This window comes from Eleginops maclovinus, chromosome 16 (assembly GCF_036324505.1).
Source record: "Eleginops maclovinus isolate JMC-PN-2008 ecotype Puerto Natales chromosome 16, JC_Emac_rtc_rv5, whole genome shotgun sequence".
NCBI classification, from domain to species: Eukaryota; Metazoa; Chordata; class Actinopteri; order Perciformes; family Eleginopidae; genus Eleginops; species Eleginops maclovinus.
In genome coordinates, this window is record NC_086364.1 from 17,381,147 (window position 1) to 17,401,420 (window position 20,274).

General features: G+C 40.3%; 1 protein-coding gene across 1 annotated transcript in view; it reads left to right on the forward strand.

The window, feature by feature from the left end:
- Positions 1-6,937: 6,937 nt before the first annotated feature.
- The window catches only part of cacna1aa (calcium channel, voltage-dependent, P/Q type, alpha 1A subunit, a), a 77,017-nt gene continuing 63,680 nt past the window's right edge, over positions 6,938-20,274 (forward strand). Inside the window, exon 1 of the mRNA XM_063903775.1 lies at positions 6,938-7,276. Coding sequence (XP_063759845.1) covers positions 6,938-7,276 — 339 coding nt within the window. The remainder of the gene's footprint in view (positions 7,277-20,274) is intronic.

Here is a 20,274-nt window from a genome sequence, read left to right on the forward strand (position 1 = left end):
CCTAAATTACGGTATGCCCTTTGGCATAGAGTAACCTTGGGAAGGCGACATGTAGTCTAACACATTTCTCTGATAACAAACTTATTTCTAGGACATGCAACCATCCTAAATATTCTTTTTTTTTTAAATCAAATATAATTGGAATATGAATTGCATGCTTTTGGTATGAAGTATCTAGTGTAACATACACCTGATAATTCTCTCTAGAGACTTTTTGTCTTATATAATGTTACATCTTTTAATGATCCTGTGAAGGCAAGACAATCAGACAACAAAGTACAATGATGACACATTGCTATTACAATCAGCTTGCATAGGTATATTGCAGTGATGCGCCTTACACGAGCTTTAGGATGTGAACACACAAAGGGAAGAGTGGAAACCCTGATAGGACTGCAGATGTTGCAGTTCTTCCCTGTGACCACTGGAGGGAGGTTAAGACTCATGAATGTAAACACAATCAGGTTACTCTATCTAAGTCAACAGCTGGTGAAAACCTTAGTAAGTAAAACGTTTAGAAATCAAGTGGTGTTTCTAACTTGTTGTCGACCAAGTGTGTGAACACAGGTGGACAAAACACTCCTTAATGTCTTTATGCAGGGCTGGTTGTTGTAATGCAGTACATTGTGGGGAAATGTCATATCTTTTTCATAAGTCAATGATAACAATGATTCTTGAGTCACACACTCCATCATTATCAAACATAAAGAAGTATGCCAATGCCTGATTGTGTATTGAAACAAATAAGAACATTTGTATATTTAGGGGGAATACAGGACCAGAATATACAGAAATTAATGGAAAAAGGAGACCGAACTCAATCAAAACACTATAGTTAATATATAGAAGGAAAAAAAAACAATGTTCTTTATTTTCTCTGTCCCTGAATATGGGGGATGGGAAACATTTAAAGGATTGAAAAATAAATGCATTATCAAAAGAAAGGGAGAGCTCTGAGAGTAGATAAAGTGGTGACTTCATCCTCACAAGAGATTCTCCAAGAAAAGAACACCAGCCTATTTACCACCAAAGACTGCTGTCTCTCTATCCCTCTCTGTTCTGCTCCATCGTTTGCTTTGTTTACAGGCCAACCCTTTGTTAGTGGTAAATCAGTAAACAAGGAGAGTGAGACGATTCTTTTACCCTCACAGGAAATCTGTAGATCCTAAAACTGATGTTTAAAGTCTGTATCAGAAGGATCAGAACCAAGAAAGAGTAACTGTCAGGGAGCCAGGAGGAGATTGAGAAACACATGTGAGAAGGGGAAAAAAAGTAAAATTCTTCTTTTGCAGGACCAGCTGCATTACTCTTTATTTCAGCAGGTGGAAGAGTTCTTATTTAGGTTTCTTTGCACATTGGTCTATCCACCATACTCACATATTCATAGCCTTTTAGCATGTGAGCATTAGCCAATTTGCAACATGCAATTCTAAACGCCTGCTGCATATATACAAGGATTATTAGTGCTCCTTCTGTGAGCCGGCTGTTGGTCTCGGTCAGTGAACATCCATAATAAAACTAAGTCATACCCCCCCTCTGACACACACACACACACACACACACACACACACACACAAACACGCACGCTGATGCCCATTTAATTGTTGGATGCCATGTTGCTGCCCCCAGCATTACATTCATCCAGCCATGATGAGTGTTTTGGGCTCATATTCTCATTCCCAGTTGGTGCACTCATTTAAAGCCTCTACGATTCACTGCATTATCATCGGTCAGCTTGTCCTGGAGGCATCATTATGTCTTCTGGTGAATCATGCAATTAAACTGAAAATCACCAGAAAAATACTAGCCAGTGCTCAGAATGTATGTGCGTGGAACCCGTCTTAAAGGGAAACTGTAATCATTTAAAACATCAGTGTCTGTTTTTCTTAGGAAGTCCACCCCTATATGTGGTAAAAGGTCATATCACAATTAGCCTTTTTGTGACTCCAGAGGGAACTGTGGGAATTCTGCTAAAATGCCTCAAGTGATTTCCTTTCCATTAAATGTGCATCGCAAGTCCAGCAATGTTATGGTAGTGAAAGGCTCAGTCGGTCAGTCCACTTTTAGGTAAAGCTCACACAGAGAGTTTGACCTAAGGACACACACAGTGGGTAAAAGCAGGGGAAATGGAGCTACAGATATGTTTTAATATCTGTAACAATGCCTTTTATTTTTCCAGCCCATTTTAACAAGTTGATGATTTGTAAATTATACGAATACATGTCCAGAAAAAGAAGAAAATAAGATGATTGTGTACACCTCTATAGTCTTAGTTATGTAATAGAAGAAATCAATATACATTAATTATTTCACACGTGTTTTTAAACATTTCAAAATAAAATACCATTCAAACAATGCAATTGAGATGAATTAAATTAAAAGAAAGTAACACAATATCCTGATAAAATACAAGTGACAAATTAGAGGGATCATTTGTTGTGCATTTCAGAACACATACACTCATACACACACAATTAGTTAGATTATAAATACATCTATTTCCTATTTTAAATGTAAACATTAAAATATGATTTATTCAACTAGTAAGCTCTTTGTAAAAAAACATGCTTCAATTTTATATCATGGCCACTTAAAGGAATGAATCAGAACACTTTTTTTTACAGACACCCTCGCAAAGTGCCACAGACCCCACAGAAAGATCCCACATTGAGACTCAGTTAAACCAAACTAAACTAAAAGCATCATCTGACCCAATTGTCTCTACTTGGACACTTCCATCTTCCCCTACCTTACTTTTGCCTCTGGTTTTGTAAATATGTAAGTTATAGCAATTGCTTTTTTTTTTAACACATACTGTAGTATATCATTTACTGAAAGCTGACTGCAAACCACAATTTGCTGTATATGTATATATGTTGACCAACCTTGCAGAGGTTTACATGGAAGTCTGCATTTTTTTCTGTGGAGGACCGGGTTCAGCAGGGGCGGAGTGCTCTACATGCATTCAGCCATTGAATTATTCAGCCTTATGAATCATTGAGTCTCGACACTCCTTTTTAGGCCCTCGCCTCGGAGCTCCAGCCTCACAGCTACCTACCATATGAACATCTGAAAGAAGAACAACAGAGATCAGTCATCAGAAGTTTAAATACATTTATATACATTATCTATATTAGCAGAATAATTACATTTTATTGAAGAAAATGTGGTTGTTGACGCTACGGCTTACCGATTTCAGCATCCAAACAAAATGTAAATCACGTATACTCAATATACTAAAATAAATTACATACTATTTTAATTATGGTGGCAAGCCTTATACTGTTGTCATATAATTGTATATGATTGCAAAAAGCATGCCCTTTTTTAAAGAAAGAGTATTTCAGTTTTTGACAAATTTACACTCACTCACAAAGACACTGCTGCAACAAAGGCAGCCTGCACCATGTTATTTTTCTCTGCCAAATCTGCTATAAATACACAGAGATTATCATGTATCTCTATGTCTTCTATGGAGACAGTGTATGTGTTCTTGTGAGGTAACAATGTTTAATGCATGCGTGGCCTGGGAGCTGCTGCTCCTCAGTGCTTCTGCTGCTGGCTGTGTGGAATAACAGGTTTGGACAGAAGGCTGCTGGCTCCGGCTCTGAAGGGCAATAGATAATTTCACAGATGATCACACCCAAACATAAACACACACTTTTGTGAACACACACCTACACAGGATAAAACAGCACAACAAATTGGAAGACCATTTTTTAAAAGCAGAAATGAAATACAGTCAGTCCTCACCGTATCATGTATTTTTTTTTGGTTTGAGATGAGCCGAAATGAGACAGTGTGTAACAAACTATGTGAACACACCCATTGAATCATTCTTATGGATAATGGACATAAACTAGCATACATTAAACTTTAAGGCATCATGTAATTACATATACACATGTCCTGTGTGTATTTCATTTCAAATTCTCATAATGATTAGTTCTTTATGTTTTTGGGGGGTTTTATGCTTATGTTTTCATGCACGAAAACCCATATACCAAACTACAGGAAAGGGAATTCCCTCAAAAGCATCTTTCTGATGCTGAAATGTCTTATTAAGGCACTCTCCATGGTCCTTCTAGCCCATTATGGAATTTGGAATTTGTGCTGATCCTGGTGCTGTCCATGGTCCTTAGAATGATAGTACCATTAGAAAGTTCTATCCATCCATCCCTCCCTCCCTCTCTCTCTCTCTCTCTCTCTCTCTCTCTCTCTCGCTCTTTCTGGTTATGAATTAAGATTTGTCTTCCTTCATGCCCTTGTGTTGGGGTCAGCCTCAATCTCACAGCCGGAAGACTTGCTTAAGTGGACACATGGCAAAACGATCCCTTTCCAATTTATCGAATAGACGTTTAAGGTCGTGCTTGTATCGATTGGCGTTTGCACGTGTAATGTTAGTTTACTAATTCAATTTCTTCAAGGGGTAGATTAATCCTCCCGGTCATCCTTAAATCTGTATGTATTACCATTTCCCATTCACTGGCACGGATATTTACTGGAGTCAATCAATTAGGTCACGTAATAGAGTAAAAGAATGTCGTATTGAGATGTTTTCGGCTGCTGCCTTCCTCCCCATGGGGTTAGGGTAACTTGGCACCAGTTTACTGAGTGACTCGTGACATTCATTGAATATTAGAACAGTCTTTGCAATCACTCTCTATGACCAGAAAAAAACAAAGTCTTCCGCATTTAAAGACAATAGGGTTATACATGCCAAAACTGAAAATATTTGACCATTAACATGACAGTGTTTGACATAAAATATTGTTTTAAAGCGATTGCAGATTTGATAATACCTTAGCATTGTCCCCCTTCACGTTGTCATTGAACATTTTCGTACCTATAACACATATTGTCGCACATTGAACAGGTTCCCATGTTTTGAAGCTGAGAGGAGAGGAAAGGAGACGAGAGGAGAGCCAGGGAAGAACATCCCTCGACTTGGTTTCGGGGGAGGGAGGGAGGAGAGAGCTCTCTTCGTCCATTAATTTCCAAATGTCTGTTGCTAAGAATAGCCTCCCCCTCCACCTTCCCTAACAAACACACGCAGACTCACGCGCGCACACTTAGACGCGCATGTACTCTCTCTCACGCTCCCGTGTGCGCGCAGTCATTGTCAGCTTGGGTTGCAGCTGTATCTTTGCACAAGCTGCATGATGCCAACACCCCTCTTCTCCGTCACACGCGCATCTGGCTGTAATGAACATTATTATTATTAGGTCTTTAGGAAGTATACACTCATACAGAGGTGGACGGAAATGGGAAACACAGTCAAATAGTTGTCATCTCACGCCAACAGGCTCTTTTACGCATTATCTGAGATACATATGGAGTTGGGCTGCTTGAGAGGTATGTCCAACTGGGCAGGGCTGCAGCCCGAAGCACCTTAAAAAATAAACAGGCTATGTCGATGCTTCCCTGCGTGACATACGTCTGGAAGTTGGACAGGCTGCGTGCGTCATGTGCTGCGGCTGCAGAACCGAGGAGGCTCTCATTATAGTTCACACACACTGAGAGACAACGATTTCGTGCGCGGTGTGAGTTATTTGATTTATAGGCAGACTCCAGCTAGAATTCCAAAAAAAGACAGCCGGTCCCCTCCCTTTTCATTTTTTTCTTCTTCATCCATTCACCGATCCATCTATCCTTCCGTCCGTCTGTCCCTCCTCCTCCTCCCCTTGGGGCTGCTGGACGAAGAGCGAGGAGGCCGTGAGGAACGCTCTACCCTACTCCAATGAGAGAGAGAGAAAGGACGCTCTGCCAGGACATTTGGGCTTATCAGTGCCGACGAAGGTAGACTTTTCGGGGCGGGGATGGTGAGGGACTTTCTCGGCACTGCTGCACCTCGAACAGCCAAACCAAGATCATGAGAGGGTGTAAGACGGCGGAGAAGCGGCCGTCATACCCTTGTCTTTGACGACGCCGTCAGTGTGTACCTCTCTCAGCTTCTGGATGGCCGCGCAGGTGACGGAGAGAAGATGATGGATGCAACGAAGGAGGATGTTATTGAATTCGTTTGAGAACATTATTTGATCTTCAACGCTCGACAACAATGACACCGATATTTCTAAGGAAAACGGTATTTTTCTTTCTCCTTTCTCTTCGAGCTAGTCTAATCTGAATAATACGCATTAATAACAAATGTCACAATTTTCCTGGTCTAGCTAAAGGCTTGTCAAAGCGCACTAGTGAAACAACTGTAAGGTGGCGGGAGCCCCATTATTGCCACACACTGTGCCAAACATTGCGGATGTTTCAAATAAATAAATAATAGTAGCTTTTTCCCTTTTCGATGCCTTTTAAGTCTCCGTTTCCAAAATGCCAAGTTGGACGCTAGTGACGGCCGTAGCTCTAGGCTGTTAATCATTTTCAGATTTATATTCGAAATCAGATTTATTGAGGCCTATGTGATTTTAAAGGCGTTTAAATTTCCATTACACGCTGTTATGAGAGTAAAGGAATAAATCGTCCAGAAAGGTGCAGGAGGCTGTGGTGCGCTCTGATACAGGCATGAACCATGGAGAACATGAAACATTCATGTTAAGTCGCTACAGTCTCCCCATGATTTCATGTTGGGAGCGAATCCTGCTTCATACGGACATAAGAACCGACTTAGACTGAGACATCCGACAGCACTACCCCACAGTGCAACCAGTCAGCCAAACGACCGCACATTTCATTTCCTCACACCCACAATTGGCCGTTGGCAGAGACGCACAGAGACAGAGTCGGTACATGGGCGTCCTCGTCTGCTAAAGGCATCATAAAACTGCTCGCCGGGTGCAGGTGTTCAGCGTTAAACTAACAAGACAACCCATTGTGCATATGAGACGTTCCGATCCAGATGGGATGTAATGTTGTGTGGCTGCACAGCTGAGCATTGGTCTCCTTCTCCGCTGCTTCGTGAAGATTGGATTTTGGTGTCCAGAGAATGGCGCGGTTTGGAGATGAAGTACCGGCCAGGTATGGCGGTGGGCCCGGCGGAGGGGGCCCGGGCGGCCGCGGTGGTAGCAGGCAAGGAGGACCCCACGGACACGGTCATGGACACGGACACGGCCATGGCCACGGTCCACCTGGAGGGCCCGGGGGCCAGAGAGTGTACAAGCAGTCTATGGCGCAGAGAGCCCGGACTATGGCCCTCTATAACCCTATCCCCGTGCGCCAGAACTGCTTCACTGTCAACCGCTCGCTGTTCATTTTCAGTGAGGATAACTTCGTCCGAAAATACGCCAAAAAGATCACCGAATGGCCATATCCTTTACATGGTACAGTGAGTAAAAGCTAATACTGTAGGCCCAGCTGGTAGGCCTATGTGCCGACAGTGTGATTGGATGATTCACATGTTTTCTTATGCCATGAGTTAAAGTCATCATAACAAAGGTGTAAATGCATCAATACAAGCCCATGTGAGATATGCTACGGGAGGTGACAGAGGGAATGCTGGAAGTGTAATTTATAGTTAATTAACAGGAGGGGGCATCAACCAGCGGCCTTTTACGAGGCTGTTGATCACCATCAATCACATTTGTTAGTATTTCACGTCACAGTCAAGAGGGACCGACTTGATATACACGTCGTGTGTGTGTGTGTGTGTGTGTGTGTGTGTGTGTGTGTGTGTGTGTGTGTGTGTGTGTGTGTGTGTGTGTGTGTGTGTGTGTGTGTGTGTGTGTGTGTTGGTGGTGGTTGTAGTGGTTTTTAGGGGGTGTGATGCGGAGGGGTGTAGGGGGCGCTGCTGGTTGCTGATGTCAGCATGTGCAGTAAAGGCCTAGCGCGGATATAGAGAAGCAGGAGAGAGGGGGGGAGGGGAAGATAAAGGGAAAGGTGGGAGAGACCTAGAGAGAGAGATAAAAATAAGCATCCACAATGATTGTGTGTGTGTGTGTGTGTGTGTGTGTGTGTGTGTGTGTGTGTGTGTGTGTGTGTGTGTGTGTGTGTGTGTGTGTGTGTGTGTGTGTGTGTGTGTGTGTGTCCTTGCAGTGATGCACATAACAGGTTCCATATCAGCATGTTGCAGGTGTCTTTCAAGATATGGTGTGTGTGTGTGTGTGTGTGTGTGTGTGTGTGTGTGTGTGTGTGTGTGTGTGTGTGTGTGTGTGTGTGTGTGTGTGTGTGTGTGTGTGTGTGTGTGTGTGACAGAAAGAGAGGAAGAGAGAGACAGGTATGTGAGTGTGAGTATAGTAGGCTATTAACTTGTGCATTGACACAATATTTAATTTGTCCCCCCATTTTGAGCCACCTCTTAATCACACAAGCTGCAGGTGTCACTGTATGAATGTGCCACCATTTCAAACTGTGCGTGCGTGTGCACGTGTACTACAACTGCTAAGCGTGACAGCGTTAAAATTCGAGCAATTCCCTGTTTTTTCCACCTTTCATGAAAACCAGCACGTAATACACCATTTGGGTGGGGGGAGAAAATAGAAAGTGATTTAAGCATTTCCACTTGCAAGACTTGTGTATATCTGTGTGAGTGCATGCAAATGTGGAAGTAAGTTTCTGTATGAGTGTTAATGACAAGAGGGGAAATTGAAGTAATGATTGTATTGATCCATGCTGATGCTTGAGCCGTGACATAACTACACACACTAATTGGGCTGCTCTGCTAAAATGCAGGAGCTACTTATAGTGCCTCTGAATCATGTCTATTCACCATCTAAATGACAGATGTGTGTGTCAGTGTGTGTGTGTGCAGAAAAATCTGACTTTTCATAAAGTTCCTTTACAAAGTACACATTTGATAACTCTCAAAGTAGTACATTTATTTTTAATGAATGAAGTAATTTTTATTATGCTCTTCTCATAGGGTGGATTTTTTTTTTCACAAAACATTTTGGGAATTGCTTGTTACTTCTTGATAAAACTTGTGCGTTTAACAATTGCAGTGATAGAAAAGAAGCATAAGAAAACTGTAACACAAACTAATGTTGCATTGATATCCACCGTGATTGTGTTAATAACAAAATAGAGAAAGAACAACAATATTGGAAATAATCAGTGGGTCTCCTGGTTACCTGATCCAACATGCAAGGAAACTAGATAGACTATAGATTTCCTTGCGTTGGACTTTGAAATTAATACTTTCTACAGTGGCTTAAGCTGTGTGGTTAAAGTTCAAACAACTTTTCTGTGAGTGTCAAGTTGCAATAGACCTATTTTTAAAGAGGACATTTTGAAATGTTGGAAAAGCCACTTTGTAAATAATGATAACAATGATGGCTGATTCCAGTTTCTGGTTTTTGGTAACATGCAGGCTGACTCACTGTCACTATGTCACAGCTATCAGTGACACATGAATAAAATGGTGCCATTGTTAATGTCATTAGTAACACCTGTGCTTTTCCTAATATGACAGGTATTCTTATGGGGAAAAAATGTCATGCCTCACTGCATAAACTGTCATATAGCTAATCCCACGGTACTTTAAACATCTTTAAATACTCAAAACTTTTCCCTTTTTTCCATTAGTATATTTGGCATCATATGAAATGTCCATAGCCCTATGATGATGGGTCTGGTGAAGACAGGAAGGCCTAAGGAATAAAGCTAAACTACTGTAGCTTATTTATGTAAGGAATAAGTGTAAACATGAACAGAAGTACAAACTATGTTGTAAAGTGCAAAGCTGTAAAATGAATGAGTTTATTATAAAATGGTGAGGTTAATCGCATATCATGGGTCTTTAAATAGCTAAAGGTGTTAAACTGTTGATTTTAAGTAAAATTGTGCTTAAAGCATTAAACATGTTTTATTCTATTTGCTTGACACAAGCAGTTTGGTTTGTTTTGACTTCATGATTGGTCTAAAACACAGCTGTTGAGGAGGGTTTCAGATGATGATATTTTTTATGAATTGTTTCTATTGTATCCATTCAGGATAGTTCGATAGGTAGATAGTCTTTCAGCCACACCAGCATAGTGGTATTTAAAAAAATAACATGAACACCAGTATGATCTAATGTAATCCAACACAATAACTCGGCAATAACTCCTCCCTTTGTGAGGCTTATAATGTTCAATATTTGCTGAGATTGTGTCAGGCTGTTATTGATTCAATTTATCCGTAATTTTTGAAGCTGTGCTTTGTGGTGTTGTTGTTTATAGGATTGTAATAAATTGTTTGGTGTGGCTTGAACGGCATTTCATCCCCTTCACCAGAGAATTCATTCACATTACACTGTCCATTCTCTGTATAACGTTGTCTATTGTGGGCAAGCTTGAGTACGTCAGAGATACAGTTGACGTTATTGTGTGGCCTAATGTGGACAATCTAACCAAGCTGAGGCCATAGGGAACAAAATTCCCTTCATGATGAAATGCTATTTTGAGATTTTTCATAACCTCCTTCAATCGATATTCCAAAGACAAAAACCCACAGCATCTTTTGAAACTCTTCCCAGTAAAAGTCTTATTAATACCAGTGTATTAAATCATCCATTTTTCTGTTAAGGATTGAGTTATATCTGCCTGATTCATGTTTAATTGCCTGTTGAATGGATTAGGTTCAACAAAATGATCTCATGTGCTAAAAGCTTGCCACGGTTGAGATAGTCCTCACTGCAGGTTATGTGGTGATAATTCCCCTAACAATCACAGGTTCATTTCAGGTAACACCAGACTTCACTGTGGACACTGATGTCAAAGTGTCTTATCATTTGATATGCTTCACATCCATATATTTGACAGAATTTCTATATTGGATTGAGGGAAAGCAGATTTTTCAATCAATTATTATTGGCAATATTAACCTCAATCAAAAACCCTATATCTATTTTCACCACCGTTTTTTCATGTTGGAGTAAAATAGTAGCCCTCTGAAGTCCACCATTGAAATGTCCCTTCCACAGATAATGTATCAGCATAGATAAAATATATGCTGTCATATTGTAGAAAAAAATCAATGGCACGGTCATAATGGCAAATATTGAACATTAGTGCCCCAAAAGTAGCCATCCAAATATGTAAGAGGTTTTCTTCAGTTTCTGCCATGTCCTTCTCTGATCATACAACAGGACATTTTAATGTAAATATTATTGCATAACGCAATGTAGAAAACAGCTCAGAAATATGATTGGTATAGTTTATTAAAATGCATAGCAGGATTCATTCATTAGAACCTGCAGCCAACAGAGGTGCATGTTATTTACTGACTGATGTTTCGCTGAATAGACATTAAAACAGTGTTTTGATTCACCAGATGTATGAGTCTCAGTGGATTCTCTATTCAGCAGAATTATGACCTGCGGCTTTATTTAGTTGTGAACTGAGACTGGTCTCATGGGAGTACTATATAAATAACTGTTCTCTTACATCCACATTTAGATATACTAGACAGATATTTGGTTGTTTAATTAGAATTACAGAGTTCAGGGTGTTACTGTGACATTTTCTTATTGGAAACAAGTGGTAGGCAAATAGTGTGTTGGTGAATAGAATAAATAACTTGGTGAATACTTAGCACCTCGTTTGATAACCAAATGAACTACACACAGCATATTGGTTATCCAAACTTTGATCTTTTGCATGCATCAGTATAAAGGTATTTTAATATAATTTCATTATATTCACATAAATAATACCATGCATTAAACCGTATTCATAACACTCTGAAACATCGTGTTTCCAAAGTCTTTTTTTTTTTCTTGAGACAGATTCACTATTAAGGCTTTTTTTAAAGTCCAAACTATTGAGAAATAAAATAAGCCCACTGAATACCATACAGTACGAGCCATTATATTGGTCTACACGTCATTTCACCACCATTTATCATAGAATGTTCTTTTTTTGATACGCAACAGAAACTTTTTGGTAATTTACCGCAAATCTCTTTGCGTGCTTCCGCCCACAAATAACGTCCTCAATCCGTCTGCGCGTAAGTGACAGCTACCTGACGTACTGTGAAATACCCTACCTGTCTCGAAACGTATTTTTTTCCGAAAAAAAATCCATGAAACCTGAAAAAAGTGCAACATCTAATGAACTGTAATGACAAAGGCGGCGTTTTGGTAACGCTTTCGGCTGGAGCAGTCGACGAGCAGTGAGTAAAGCTAACGTTAGCATCTAGGTCGACTTCCAAAATAAGCTAGAAGCTAACTTAGCCTATCCGAGTTAAATAACGTAACTGTGGCCATGTGGCTTTATTTACAAGGACATGTAATTATTGGAAATTGCAAACCAACTTACTGATGCAACTCAGGTTACACTTAAAAAAACACCCAGCCTGCAACAATTTACTTTAAAAAATACTCCACAATAAGGACTAGCTTAAAGTTATTCAGTTTATCACTCTATGTTACGGTATTTTACGTAATGTGTTATCCTTGTGCATATAATTGTGTGCATGTTGTCTTATGTTGTGGGCCATCTCCAATTCGGTATGTAAAAAACATAATATTTCTTAAAAATATGGTCACTACCAGTAAAACTATTACACCTAAATTAAGCCTGTTAAATCTGAGCTGTTTGGTATTGAATCACATTGAGTCGTTGTTTTGTCAGAGAGTGGACCATATAAACATATCCAATCACCCGAGAAGATGCCCCAGAACTATTGCACAGGATAGTGTATTAGTGAAAAACAAGAATTGTATTTGTGCTATTGTCCTTTTTCATGTGCTCAGCAGTAACATATCATGTTGCATGCTAAGGGAAAGTTGAAACTGAATGGTATATCCTATCTAACATTAGAAATTAATTCCCCATTGGCTGCTCCACTGACCTTTGACCCTGAATGTCTATTTGACCTTTTCAAATCCACATCAGGAGTGTAAACCATGAAGCCCTGCATATAGTTTTCTATGTATTCGGTTGTTTGTTTCTGTGTAGATTTGTATGAGATGTCAGGTAAATTCAAAATATGCCCATCGGCAGGATACGCATTTTAGCACCCGCAAGCATAAACCCACATAAACAAATATTCATCCCCACACTCATGGAATACACACACCATATGGTGTTGCCTGTGTCATCAGCGTACACTTAAGTGTGTTTCCTGTGCTGTTGTAATTGGAGAGGAAGTCGATATATGTTCGAGCTATCTTTAGTTATGAGCTCAATAAGAAATAATATAATACAAGAAATGGGTTTCATAAATAACCACCCTTTCATAATCATAAAATGCTAAATAAGGGACACTGTTGGATTATATTTATGATCAGCTAAATGTTTGAGCTGTAGACATGAGGTTTTTTTATATGGTGGTGGTGTGTGTGTGTGCTTAGAGTGAGTAGCCTAATGTGTCTTCATGTCTTAGGTCTATATGTGATCCTATATGAGAATCAATGATAAATCAAATTACTATTCAACACTTTGTTTAATCTCAGCTGTTTCACTGAGTAGTTAAACCCCCTTCTGTGTCTTTAAAGAGGCCATATTGTGCTCATTTTCAGTTTCATATTTTTATTATGTACCTCTAATGGGACATGTTTACATGCTTTAATGTTCAAAAAGTGCTTTATTTTCTCATACTGCCTCTGCTGCAGCACCTCTGTGTGGGAGAGAAACTCCCTCTGGCGTGAACTTTGGGATTTTATTCTTTGCAAACAAACCTATATAGCACACAACAGGAATGAAGAAAAACACAAAAAGCATAATAGGACCTCTTTATAATATACAAGAAATATCTTACAACACCGTTATTTAACAGACTGGTCTCCAGATCATATATGCTATCCTTATGTTGCAGTACAAGAACTATGACTAGTGCTGAAATATCTGATGTGTCAATCATACATTTTTGTATTTAAGTATAAGTAAACTGTGATTGACTGAGCTTCCCTACACTTCCTGATGTGCAGGTTTGTGTAACGATTGTTGTGTTAATTACAGATTGTGTCAACAAATTGCCCAGGGAGCACTTAAATGTGTTTCAGTTGTAAGTCCTTCCTGTTGTTGTTTCACATTTGAAGTGTACCTGAGCAGGCCACCATAGAAAACTGAGGTTTCTCACTTCTTTTACAATGATGTGAGTCAGGTCCAGAGACATACACAGCCACAATATAAACGGTTAAAGTGATTAAGAGAGACAGACAGGGAGAATGTGAGACACCCAGGAACAGAGCCAGAGAGACCTTTAGTGTTTTTGGGTGGATGTGGAGAGTCAGTGATCTACGTTCACTGCAGAATCTAAATTATTTATTGGCCTTTCTCCAGCTTGCAACTGTCAGCTGATAACTACACAGACTTAACATCAGCTTAGTGTGTGTGTGTGTGTGTGTGTGTGTGTGTGTGTGTGTGTGTGTGTGTGTATGTGTTCGAGATTGTATGCTTGAAAGCATATGTGTTTTTTCACGTTATTCAAGTCTCATTGCATCTGTGGGTCAATCATTCTTTTGTTGCTTATTTCCTCTCTTTAATTAGGAAAACATACACACACAAGCACATGGACTCTTACAGTATCTCTATCTTTCACACCAGGCGGACATATGTAACAGGAACTGCTTGAAAAGAGCACTTCTAAGTAGGATTACCAGCCCTCTTTCTTTTGTCCCTCGTGCTCCTACGTTGTTCTGACGTTGCTCTAACGCTGCTCTGACGTTGCTTTTTGCTTCTGTGTGGTCAAACTGTTAACATTTTTCTCTCAGATGTTGGGTAAGGTGTTAAATGCAGTACCAAGTTCTCTGGGATAAAATTAGCTTTTCTAAAGAGTAGGAGGAATAAAAGGGTGAGAAAGAGAGATGAGATAGAAATCAGTTCCTGCTTTGCTTCTTATATGCAGCCGGAGTAGTGAGAAAGAACAGTGAGATGGACTACGGAGTGATGGAATTAAAGAGGGGGGGAGACTGAAACATTATAGAGAGGGGTAGACTAATGAGAAACAATGGAGAGAGAGAGAGAAGGAGTCAAACTGCCTGTCTGCATATAAATCATTTAACACAAAGCGCTGCAGAGTCATGCACTCAGGGTTGGCTAGCTACAGTACAGCCGGAGCACCAACTGGTTTTGGTCACTAAGACAACACAGACGCTGCATTGACCGCAATAACAACCCTAAACTCGCAGTGGAGTTTCTGCAAATGTCAAAAACACTGTTCTTTTCCCAATTTCTTTGAACTCCCCTCTCTCTTTGACTGATAGGATGAAGTTTTGCCATCTCCTTTGACTACCTGTACTTTCTGTGTTTTGCTCAAGGTTCAAGGGTTTTTATTATCATGTGCAAAGTCGATACAGTGTAGTTATGGCATTGAAAATCTTAGGTGCCGAGATCCTCCAACAGTGCAACATATTATAAAAGGACATAAAATAATAATAAAATACAAATAGTAAAATACAAATAAAAAGTAGTGCAAAATAATAGTTTATAGAATATAAACACAATAAGCTAAATGATGCTTGGCATGATGAAAGTGATCAAGTATTTGCAGGATTATATGTAGTAGAATTAAATATACAATAACAAAATGTAAGAGTTAAGATTAAATATTGTTTGTATTGTGGAGGCACTTAACAGAGTTCAGGTGTTTAGCAGTCTTATGGCCTGTGGAAAGAAACTGTCTCTGAGTCTGGTGGTTTTGGACCTGATGCTGCGGTACCGCCTACCAGACGGCAGCAGACAGAACCGTTTTTTTTTTGCTGGGATGATGGGGTTCTTTTAAAATCCTGTGGCCGCTGGGAGTAGAGGTCCTCCATGGATGGCAGCTCTGTCCTGGTGTTGTGCTTTGCAGTGTTCACCACCCTCTGCAGAGGTTAGGCTGAGGGCGGTGCAGCTGCCGTACCAGGCCGCGATGCAGCCAGTCAGGATACTCTCTATGGTGCATCTGTAGAAGTTGCAGAGTATCCTGGAGTCCATGTTCTGTAGCGAGAGGAAGAAGAGCCGCTGTCAAGCTGTTTTGGTGATGGTGTTTGTGTGATGTCAAAGCTGATCCATCATTCTTTCTTGTTTCTCCACAGCCTCTTGTCGTTCCTCTGATTGCCCAATTCCGCCTTTTGGGTTGCTAATTTAAAGCATTTGTTTTGAAGTTTTGAAAGTCAGAACATCCTGACAGATTCAAGTCTTGTTTTGTTGAGTTTGCTCATCATGGTTGGCAATAAGGGGTGTGTGTGTGTGTGTGTGTGTGTGTGTGTGTGTGTGTGTGTGTGTGTGTGTGTGTGTGTGTGTGTGTGTGTGTGTGTGTGTGTGTGTGTGTGTGTGTGTGTGTGTGTGTGTGTGTGTGTGTGTGTGTGTGTGTGTGTGTGTGTGTGTGTGTGTGTGTGTGTGTGTGTGTGTGTGTGTGTGTGTGTGTGTGTGTGTGTGTGTGTGTGTGTGTGTGTGTGTGTGTGTGTGTGTACCCCATGGCCTCAATCTGCCTACCTCATACCATTGGCTGGTAATACATGTGTGAGTTGATCTGTGTCCTGCAGACAGACTCGACACTGGGGTTTTCATGAGTATACACACACACACTCGTAGAACTACAAACAATGTTGAGCCCATGAGAAAGCCTGATCTGTTTAGATTGCTTTTCCTCCTTTATTTTCACACTTGGACAATATATTGTATTTTTGTCATTATGTGCAGTATGTATTTTTAATAGGAATTTATCACAACATATATTTTGACACAGTAGGAAAAGCACAGGTGTAAACAATGAAATGTATAATGGCTGAATTCCAGTAAGCTTCTTTGATTTTATGAGGTAGTAAGAAAGTAAGCGCTCAATCACCAGCTTTGTTCTTTTGTAATCCTTAGTATTTTGAAGGTATTTCTCATGTGAGAGAAACTAAATCCAGCCTTATTCTTATTCCAAGTGAACTGACGTGAAGAGCTATCCTTTGATCCAATCACACATTTTTATACCAAAAATGAACCGTATCAGTATTTTTTAGAATATTATTTAAAAATAATTAAGAAAAAAAAGAAATTCCCATTTTCCCGTTTTCATTTTAACGGCCAACATATTCACTATATAGCATAACGTTAGGATATTGCTAATCGGCAGAGGTGTGTGTGTGTGTGTGTGTGTGTGTGTGTGTGTGTGTGTGTGTGTGTGTGTGTGTGTGTGTGTGTGTGTGTGTGTGTGTGTGTGTGTGTGTGTGTGTGTGTGTGTGTGTGTGTGTGTGTGTGTGTGTGTGTGTGTGTGTGTGTGTGTGTGTGTGTGTGTGTGTGTGTGTGTGTGTGTGTGTGTGTGTGTGTACTGTACAGAAATATATCTGTCTGTCCTCCCACAGTGTTCTTACATAGAGGTGGAAGAACACTGAGGTCATTATAGGGAGTGAGGAATCTACATTTCCCTCTGTCTTTCCTTTTCTTGATGTGTGATTCGTTTTTTTGTATTATGACCACTGGAGAGCAATCTCTAAGACAATCTGATCACAGTTTATGGCTAACGTTACCCTATAGATTCATGTAAAGCGAGTGGAAGTGCAGTGGAGCTCTACGGGGGGAACTATTCACCAGCATCAACTGGAAAAAACAAGCTCCACTGTTCCCAGATTGTAAATTGATCCTTGAAATCTGATGAATGCATCGTGCTGGCTGTTTTTTGATAGACTGCAGATGGGTGCCCTTGTAACATATATGGCAATTGAGAAATGGAGGCAAAATCAATATTGAAACATGCTGCTGTGTTGCAAATAGGGAATAAATCACCATAGAAATGTTGGCTTGTTTATAATGCAGAAGAAAACCTGACAGGCAATGGTTATGGTGCCAGGAATTAGTTTTGTTGATTAGTATTGGTCAAATTATATTAAAAGACCTATTAGATTTTTAAAAAATACACATATTGTATTTTCTACTCTCATGCACATTAAATAGAAGATCTTTCTTTTCTTTCATATGTCTTTGTCATTCTCCATCCCTCCTTTCCCTCTGCATTTTTCTCATTCCCTTTTTCTCTTAGCGGTGCATTCTGGCTCTGTTGAATAATTCAGTTTCAGTAGCTGGCTAGTTTGGACGTGTGTGTGTGTGTGTGTGTGTGTTTGAGATTGTGTATGTTACTGTGTGTGTGAGTGGTGCAGTGACGTGGGGCCATGGCTATTTTTGGGATTCGGATATGTGGAGAGGGAGAAAAATAGAGAGAGGGATAGAGTCTGTGATGGATTGATTTTTCATGCCTGTGTTCTTTAGTCACGTGCTGCGGCTGTTACTAGACAAACCCTGCTGGAAACCTGCATTCACACCTGCAGGGCGTGCTGGCACACACACAAAAACACCGACCCTTTCGCATTGAAAAAGGCAAATACCGTCGGGTATAATAACGCATTCAAGCTAACACACCTGCACTGCCTTCCTGAACATACAGCTCATGTAAAAAAAAATTAAAAAACACATGCTACACTGATCTGTAAGCTACACACAGCCCACAACACACACACACACTGCCGTCAGCATCTTGTACAAAGTGACAACTCGGCGTTATGTGGGTGGTGAGGGAGAGGCAGTGGCAGGGGTGAGATAGAGATGCAACATATGCCTTATGGAATAAACAGGCAGGAGAAGTGGGCGACTGTAAAGACCATACACACTGATTGATGCTAAATCAGACTGAAAGAGGCCAAGAGGGGCTAAACTGGCCTTCGGGCACTCCCATTTGTTTGGCAACACAGTCAAACATGGTGCCAAAGTGGGAAAACTGTAGAATCATTCCCTATTTTGTAACACGGAGGCATGGGTATGGTTTGGGATTCATGTCAGGCGGTGTTTTGATCCTGGTTATACTTCAGTGTTCAGTGCAACAACAACAATTCATAGGTTTTATTTTGTAGTATTGTCCCATGTGACTGAGTGGAGGCCATTTTCTTTGCTTTGGAGGGCCTACACTGCCGAATGAGCATACTATACGGAGAGCAAAGTGAATTCCTCATTCTGGGATGAATTTATGTGAAATCATATTGTAAGAGCTGCTTAAAATGTAGAGTCCATTTTAAGTATCGTGGATATTAGGATTCCTTGGCTAAATCTGGTAAAGAGTCATTTATATCCATTTGTATTATACATGAAAACGTTGATAAAATGTGAACTTTTAACTGCTCCTACTGCTTAAAATGTGTGATGCGGGAACAAGGCGCTTCAACTGTGTCTCTTATCTCTTATGGCTGCTGATTATCAAAATAATTAGATGGGTCTCAACCACAGAGCTTAATCCCATTCATTTTATCAAATCAGTGCTTCTGAGGGAAAAGTGACAAGAAAATGAAGTAATCATTTGAGATGTTCTGCCAGCGCTCTGCTGCATAATGTAAAAGGACAGAGAGGGAGAGAGGGAGTGGAAGGGAGGGGAAAGGAGTGAGGGATTAGAATTTTTTTTTAAAACCCGGATAAAAAGGAGTGGCTGCAAAGTTAGATAAACTTTTCCTATTTTACTCTCCTCTTTGGTCCTCTTCTTAAAAGCAGCACCAAACAGAACATAAGATTTTGTTATGAGGTCTAACTTTATACCGTATACAAATAGAGTGGCGCAGTGATGACGTATTTTTGCCGGCTCACCAGGAAGCTAGCATCGCAAAAAGTAAAGGCATTGTTTTATATGATTTTGGAATATTGCCGCAAATAAGCTCCATGGAAAACACATTTATGATTACTTACACATTTTTTTCAGAAGGATAATCTTCATAAAATAACACCCCTTTAATAATAGTTGAAGCGTAAACAATTGGCACGACCAATTTGCTTTTACACAAACTACATCACTGTGTCAACACCGCTAAGCTAAATGCGGCTAATGTTAGCAGCTGCTGCTTTTAGGACTCTTAAAAGCTTTGGATGTTCACCAGTCGGGAGTTGACTGCAAATTTTGTGTCGTAGAACAAAATGCGAAAATCTCGTAAGCCTAACCACATTAACCACATATCGGGACTCTTTTAAAATTGACTTTGAGACAAGGTAGTCCAACATACTAAAACTCATTTTCAGGTGTATGACTCACTCCTACACCGCTCTATGCACAAGGTGATTTTTTTGACCAGATTCTTGACACATACAACCCCTTTTTCTTACTTGTTCTTGACAAACATTTCAAAAATAACGTGTAACAGTCCACAAATAACCAGTGTTCTTCAACAGAAACAAACTGAACAGAGAGTGAGTGTCGGAGTGAGAAAAGCCTGTGCTATCATGCTTGGTTTTTATTAATAGGGAAGCTGGCACCTTCCCAAAGGGTAGCAGCTGGTCTGAACTTCTTTTGGCAGACAAGTGGAATGATGGGAAGTCAAGTGTAGTGTTGCTGTGTGTGTGTGTGTGTGTGTGTTGTGTGTGTGTGTGTGTGTACAGTATGAAAATGTGTGCATGAATATCGCACGTGCAGGGGGTGGAGAGACGCAGGGCCATAGAGGCAAGGGTGGACAGCATGTGTGTG